Source organism: Aplysia californica, unplaced genomic scaffold, assembly GCF_000002075.1.
Source record: "Aplysia californica isolate F4 #8 unplaced genomic scaffold, AplCal3.0 scaffold00645, whole genome shotgun sequence".
NCBI classification, from domain to species: domain Eukaryota; kingdom Metazoa; phylum Mollusca; class Gastropoda; order Aplysiida; family Aplysiidae; genus Aplysia; species Aplysia californica.
Window position 1 is genome coordinate 451,145 of NW_004797915.1, and position 8,052 is coordinate 459,196.

At 38.5% G+C, this 8,052-nt stretch overlaps 1 protein-coding gene across 1 annotated transcript in view; it reads right to left on the reverse strand.

Annotated features, from left to right (window-relative positions):
* Window positions 1-7,666, reverse strand: part of LOC101864482 (two pore calcium channel protein 2) — a gene marked incomplete in the record, with an annotated part of 36,170 nt that extends 28,504 nt beyond the window's left edge. Inside the window, 4 exon segments of the mRNA XM_035972307.1 lie at window positions 1,318-1,394; window positions 2,562-2,611; window positions 4,685-4,854; window positions 6,873-7,666. Coding sequence (XP_035828200.1) covers window positions 1,318-1,394; window positions 2,562-2,611; window positions 4,685-4,854; window positions 6,873-6,928 — 353 coding nt within the window.
* Between the last annotated feature and the right edge of the window lie 386 nt (window positions 7,667-8,052).

The following is an 8,052-nucleotide window of genomic DNA, read 5'->3' on the forward strand; positions in this document are numbered from 1 at the left end:
GGTCATATATAAGTGGCAAAGATTAGAGGTGTTACAAGAGAGTAACAAACACAATAAGGTCATATAAGTGCCCAAGATTAGAGGTGTTACAAGAGAGTAACAAACAAAATAAGGCCATTTATGAGTGGCCAAGATTAGAGGTGTTACAAGAGAGTAACATACACAATAAGGCCATTTATGAGTGGCCAAGATTAGAGGTGTTACAAGAGAGTAACATACACAATAAGGCCATTTATGAGTGGCAAAGATTAGAGGTGTTACAAGAGAGTAACATACACAATAAGGTCATATATAAGTGGCAAAGATTAGAGGTGTTACAAGAGAGTAACATACACAATAAGGTCATATATAAGTGGCAAAGATTAGAGGTGTTACAAGAGAGTAACAAACACAATAAGGTCATATAAGTGCCGAAGATTAGAGGTGTTACAAGAGAGTAACAAACACAATACAAAAAGGAAGGAGGGGAGATAAGGATGATAGATGTTTGACAAGAAAGAAAGGGCAGCAAATCACACCAGAGCACCCGCAAACCGCCCACAGAAAACAAACAAATACAGTCGGGCACAGATAGTATGAACACAGAAAACACAAAACCGGGATAGCTCCTACAATTTGCTGATCTCCACCCCTGACTGTATATCTTTTTAGTTTTATGTAACCAGTTAAAATGAATTATGAGTGTGTTGTGCATATTTGTTAAAAACCCCTGACGTACTTGAGTTATCAGTGCCCGACTGCAGAAGATACTTTTATTTTTTCATTCAGCAAAAACAACAAATAATACAAATTTCCCAAACAATGGTGTAAACCCCCCCATGTTCATAAATTCCATGTGTAACATATAATTGACACATTTGGCAAACAACTTCCCAGCAGACAAATGGAGACACTCCATAACACCCCCTCCACATTGGAATTGGCCACACAAATATACAAAAATCCCGCACACACCGCAAATGTAAAAAAATTCCTTTTCATCTAGTGAATGAAGTTGTAAAAGAGTTGCTACTAAAACAAAGAGAAGATATTGTGTGTGTGTGTGTGTATGTGTGTTAGACTAGAGAGAGTGTGTGTGTGTGTGAGAGAGTGAGTGTGAGTGTGTGTGTGTATGTGTGTTTGTTTGTGTGTGTGTGTGTGTGTGTGTGTGTGTGTGTGTGAGAAAGTGTGTGTGTGTGTGTGTGAATGTGTGTGTGCGTGTGTGTGTGAGTATGTGTGTACGTGGTGAGACACCAAACTAATGTGCAAGGATTTGGACAATAAAAATGTATCTTATCTTATCTTATCTTATCTTATTCCAACGGTCACGTCACTTACACCGCAATGGCAAAGGAAGTGTACTCTCGATAGACCTGCAAGTCTTTGGCTCCCACTTTGTGGTTGATGGAGCGGTACTGGGAGAAAAAGAGACACACACAGATAGATTATTGCACTCCGAAAAAGTCACTTTCCATTGCTGATAATCTGAAATTTATTTACGAACCTCAACTAATCTCTTATCTCATGCCCTGTCCTCACCGATTAAACATGGTAGCAATTTATAGACTTAAAAAATAAACTTTTACAAGAAAGAAACCACCTCTCAAAAGTATATATTCACTTTATCAGCTTGAGCGACCATATTATCAGTTAAGACCCTAAGAGAACAGCGTTCATTCAATACTATGAAATAATACACACAGCTTTACACTTATTCGCAGTAAGAGTTTTTACAGCAATTGCAACACAAATAGGTCGTATAAGTGCTGAAAATGAGAGGTTTACAAGAGAGTAAAATACAAAGAAAAGAAGGAAGTGAGAAAGAAAAGACAGATGTTTGATAGGAAAAAAGGAAGGAGCAAGCCATATCAGAGCACCTGTCAGCAACCCAAAAATGCACACAACTTTTAGAAGAAATTTGTTATCTTCAGTGACATAGTAAGGATCAACAACGAGGAAGTATTAAGAAGAACGAGACAGAGCCCAGTCAGAGATGATGAGGGAAGAAGACGTTGGCGATGGATTGGAAACACTTTCAGTTTAGTTTAGTTTTAGTAGAGGTTTTACGGCGCTCACAACTGCATAAGGTCATATGAGCGCCAGAAGATTAAAGGTTTTACTAGGGAGTAACAAACATAAAAAAGAAGAAGGGGAGATAAGGACGATAGGTGTTAGATAGGAAAGAAGAAGCAAACCACACCAGAGCACCTACCAACCACCCACACACACTTTCAGGAAGTTGAGCAGCTGCATAACAAGAAAAGTGTTAAATTGGAACCCACAGGGTAAAAGATCAAGGGGAAGACCTCGTGGAACCTGGAGAAAAGTCACGGAAATGGATGTACAGAAAAGTGGGAAGGCAGGGAGTGAAATCAAGCGACTAGCCCAGGATAGGGAAAGGTGGAAAGTGTTTGTTCGTGGCCTATTCCCTGATCCAGGGTGAGAAAGGCAATAATGATGATGATGATGATGATGATGATGATGATGATGATGATGATGATGGTGAAGATGATGATAACATAGTACGGTAAAGAACATGAGCTATGAGAGAAATCGTGCAAAACACACAAGAACGAGGTTACCTTAAATGCATCTTCAATGAACACAACAGCTTGTAAAATGGACTCTCCATCTGAAGTAAAAAAAACAACAAAATTTAAGAAAAAAAAAGGTTTGAGCAAAAGAATAAGCCGTTTCACATACATACAAGTCAATTTTCCTTTTATTAACACTTGGCGGTCACTTGGCGCAATAATGTGACGGTAAAAATGATCGAGGCAGGGGTAGGTCACGAGAGACATGGAGGAGATGTGTAGAAAGGGACATGAGAAAGATGAAGCTCTCTTGGAACGAGCTATGAAGGATGGCCCAGGATAGAGATAAAGGAAGGAGCTTGTATGTGACCTATACCCTGCCAGGGGTGAAAGGCATTGATAGACGATGATGAAAAATGATTTGTTCTGGTCACCTGGCACAGTTCTATTCTGGCTGGGTGACCAGATGGGGTGTTTTGTACTGCTGGCTGTGTGACTGCAAAGTGGTAAGATATACCATGTGAGCTTTTTCCATACCGATCACCAAGGGTAATGAAAAAGTCAGTCACCTCGATGCAAAGAAGGGAGGAATATTTCAAAATAAAAACGTTTTCAGCCACTTTTTGACACACAACAGAGACAGAGATAGAGCAGTCTTCAGTGACAATAAAACAATTCGTTATTATGTTGCTTGTCTGGTCAAGAACAAGTTTTTAAAAAAAACTAATCTTGCACCATGTGCATGGACAGTAAGATTATCAAACAAAATACAAGATGATAATAATAAAAACTAAATAAATTTCCTATTTCCTGTAGCCCATTTCCACGTAGAAAGTGCTCAATGTGCTTATTAAATTAATAATACAAAGGACAAGAGCACCATACGGTTCCAATAGGTTCTTTTCTCTCTATCTCTCACTCACTTTCTCTTTCTCTGTCTTTCTCTCTCTGGAAAGTATCAATGACCATCAAGTAAAAGAAAGAATAGTAATTTTCAAAAGTAACAAGACACATATTAATGATAAAAGTCCCTGTCTAATCAGTGTCAAGAATTTTTGCAAATTTGAGCAGACAGAGTTTCACTTATTTAACATAGCTCAGTCGCGGACTGGATTAAAAAATCCATTTCCTAATCTTGTTAGGCTAGGGTCAGAGATAAGCTCAGCTGTCCACATAACAAAGATATTTCATTTGAGGGAAAAACTTAGACAGGTTAACTGACCCCAATGCCCTGACTAGTCAAACAAAGACTTAATCAACAGCAGTGTTAGACTACTCTGCTATCAGTGCAAACTCAGTGTCTGCCCATTTCAGATCATTATCACAGGCTCTCTGGTAAGAGATATGTGTGTACCAGAGGAGAGGAGAAGAGATTATAAGATAACACACTAATATATATATATACCAATCAACTGACCTAAGCCAGCAAATGAGATGACACCCTGTATACCCATCAACTGACCTAAGCCAGCAAATGAGATGACACACTTGTATACACTGACCTTAGAAGCCAGCAAATGAGATGACACACTGTATACCCATCAACTGACCTTAGAAGCCAGCAAATGAGATGACACATTGTATACCCATCAACTGACCTTAGAAGCCAGAAAATGAGATGACACACTTGTATACCCATCAATTGACCTTAGAAGCCAGCAAATGAGATGACACACTGTATACCCATCAACTGACCTAAGCCAGCAAATGAGATGACACATTGTATTCCTATCAACTGACCTTAGAAGCCAGCAAATGAGATGACACATTGTATTCCTATCAACTGACCTTAGAAGCCAGCAAATGAGATGACACACTTGTATACCCATCAACTGACCTTAGAAGCCAGCAAATGAGATGACACACTGTATACCCATCAACTGACCTAAGCCAGCAAATGAGATGACACATTGTATTCCTATCAACTGACCTTAGAAGCCAGCAAATGAGATGACACATTGTATTCCTATCAACTGACCTTAGAAGCCAGCAAATGAGATGACACATTGTATTCCTATCAACTGACCTTAGAAGCCAGCAAATGAGATGACACACTTGTATACCCATCAACTGACCTTAGAAGCCAGCAAATGAGATGACACACTGTATACCCATCAACTGACCTTTGAAGCCAGCAAATGAGATGACACACTAAATATCCATCAACTGACCTAAGCCAGCAAACTGACTGCTCTCATCCAGCGTTGCATGGATGTCAGAGACAGACGTGGACAGAACCTCACTACCGCTGTCATCCCTGGCTCGCCATGCAGGGACTTCGACGTCGGGACTGCCATCAAAGGTGCCACTGTCGTTGATTCTGTGGTTACCTTTAGGAAAGCTATGACCAGAAAAAGCAAAGTCCATGAAATATAATATATTACAAACATACAACAACAATTTATTATCAAGTAAATTGGAGCAACATGACAATTAATGAAAATTTCAGATAGTGGGGTCATGCTCAGGTTGCTAAATTTAGAAATTTACTCACCTTTATAAAATGAAATGAAACAACAAAATAAAGGCCTGGCATTAATGTAGAGGAAAAAAAAACAGGTTTAAAAAAAAAGAATAAAAACCTCGTTTCATATCATGAACTATATGTCCCCAATATAAGGTGGTTATGATATTGACTGTTGTTGTTTGAAATCAGTTTTTGCTGCGTATTAAATTAGGGCAAACCTTACTTTAAATCTGGACACAAAAATGTCATTTTAAATCATCAGACACCACGATTTCTACTTGACTGAACCTCCATCACAACAGGAGTAAACAGTCAAAGTATGGGTGTCTTGGTTTAAGTTTTGCTTGTTTTATGATTTTAATTTTAAGATCGGGTGAAAGAGAAGAGAGTCTAGAGAGAAAGAGAGAGAGAGAGCAAGAGAGAGAGAGAGCAAGAGAGAGAGAGAGAGAGACAGAGAGAGACAGAGAGAGAGAGAGAGAGAGAGAGAGAGAGAGAGAGAGAGAGAGAGAGAGAAAGAAAGAGGTGGGGAAGAAAATCGGCAATGAGATTTAAGAGGTCATGGTCTGTTCTTTGAATTTGGGCTTCACTGTACTTTAGAATGGGATACTTTAGCTCAGATGATGGCATGTACTGGAACAAGATAGGTGGATGACCTTGGTTTGATACTGAACTTGAACTTTGATCTGGGTTAAATTGTGAGCAAAGTTTTCATGGTCCTCCATCCACCTGGCTAGAAGCATTAAGAATTACTGACTAAGTGTGAACTTAAACCTAAAGACTAGTCTTAGATTGCCAAAAAAAAGCTTTAAATTAATTATTTAAGATATAGAGGCATTTGTTACTTGTTAACAGTTGCTTTAGAAAAATACTTTTAATTTTCATGGGCCTAACATCAGTTAGAACTACGAGAGCGAAAAAAATAAAATGAAAGACGATAAAAGAAAATGATAAAAGTAAAAGAGAGAATGCTTCGGAAGTGGATCGGACACACCCCCTCACTCAGTAGACCGAATACAAACATTTGCCACCATCTAGCTTTACAAGAATCCTCAAGGAAAGAGAAAGCAAGAAAGACCTATTTATAAGCACCTGGAGGAACGGGGAAGGTTCTTCTTGTATCAGTCGTAAAACAGATGGGATACAGTGCAGTTGGACAGAGGATGATACTATTACTATGAATATTTAATAAGTCAAAATAGAAGCAGATCGGAGAATTCTTTCTGGTGGTCTATATTCCGGCACAGGGTGAGAAATAATGATGGTAATCCATTTCAATAGTGGATAGAACAAAATTTTGTTAGTAGAGCAGCACAAATTTGACAAATTTATATATATATTACTCCTTAAAAATTATACGCAGCAACATGCCTTTGAGCGGAGTACAATCTAAATCCATGGACCATAAAAGGGGAGGACTTCCGTAACGAGCGACCGCTATGAGACAGAGTAGATATAAGAGTGCTAGTGGTAGGGGTAGGGTTAGGGGGTAGGTCTCTTCTTTGATGGGGCGGTCGCTCGTTACGGAAGTCCTTCCCATAAAAGTAAATAATTTGAGAATCCCTGAACAGTACACAGTAGTTTTAAGTAATGATAAGACCCCATGAATAGGCCCATACTCTTTATTGGGAAGGACTTCTCGAGTGACCGCCTCAATAAACATAGAGACCTTACCCTTACACTTGTACCCAACCCTTAACTCTACCCTTATCCCAACCTCTACCCAAAACCCTAACCTTCTATTCTACTCTGCTTCGTGGTTGTCGCACGTTACGGAATTCCTCCCTTTTATAGGTAATATAACCTTTTTAAATGTACCCATTCTTTTCACAAAAATGAACATTATTAAGACTATAGTGTACTGTAAAAATGAAATGGAAATCATATAGGCATACCTTATACTGGAAGTGTCAATATCATATTCAGTAGAACTTGAGGCATCTACTTCCATTTTGATAGAGGTTTAGCAGCTCTCGCTTTCATTAACATCTGTCAGGCCTCGGCACGGAACAAATCCTTAATATTCAGCGAAAATTGTCACATTTCTTTTTATCACTATTTCGACGGATAACAAAGGTCAACAATGTCAATGACCAAACAAGGAAGGTTTTCACATTATTTTTTTATCATCACTACACACAATCAAACTTGACATTTTATGTTATCAAATTTAAGATCAACTTCCTCAAAGTCAGTTCTCTTCTGTTGCAAGATGTTATCTGAATTCTGTGTGATTCAAAGTGAAGTTCTTTGGCTTGGACAGCAGATAAGAAATTCAGCGGGTAGAGTCATATTCATTTAGACATTTTCTTTTTAAAAACAACAACATAAAATCATACAACAGTAGGCTACTTTTGTAAGATTTTGTATCAATCAAGTTTGTTTTGATTTCAGCACAGCAGACAATAAAAGACAAAAGTAGGCGTCATTCAATACTCCAAGAACGGGCGACTTTTAATTTCCCCGCTACTGCGTTACAGAATGCAGTGTCTTTCAAATCCTAGTATCTCTCTTATTAAACACGAACCACTTTCTCCATACTCAACCAACATCAGTTGGTTGGGCGGTGCCGTGAAGATACCACCCAGCCGACAGATGTGTAATCGTTATCACACACAACACTCCAGCTGGGCCCTGTGATGAACAAGATAGAGGTGGGCCCTAAATATACCAGGATTTTTTGCCATTTTCCAAACTGACGTTAAGTGTTACGCCCCAAGCCACACGCTCTCAAAACTTATTATACGCTTGTTCACTTTTATTTAACCTTTTTGCTATCTATTTCCATCAAAATGCAAAACTTATTTCCATATTATTGTACACAAGTTCAATGTATTTGTCAACACTTTTCTTCCCAGTTAATACATGTATCAACATCAGATAAACTTTTAAAACGCTAATCGGCAATAAGTCTTTTTCCGAAAGTTGGTTTCAGTTTACTGTTTTCGGTGTTTTCCCAAACCCCTTGTAACGTTGCTTATTAATTATTAAAAAATTCCTCGCGATTTAAAAAGACGCCCGATTCCAAAGTAATTTTTGTTGCAAAAATTATCAATACCATAATATTACTTCTCA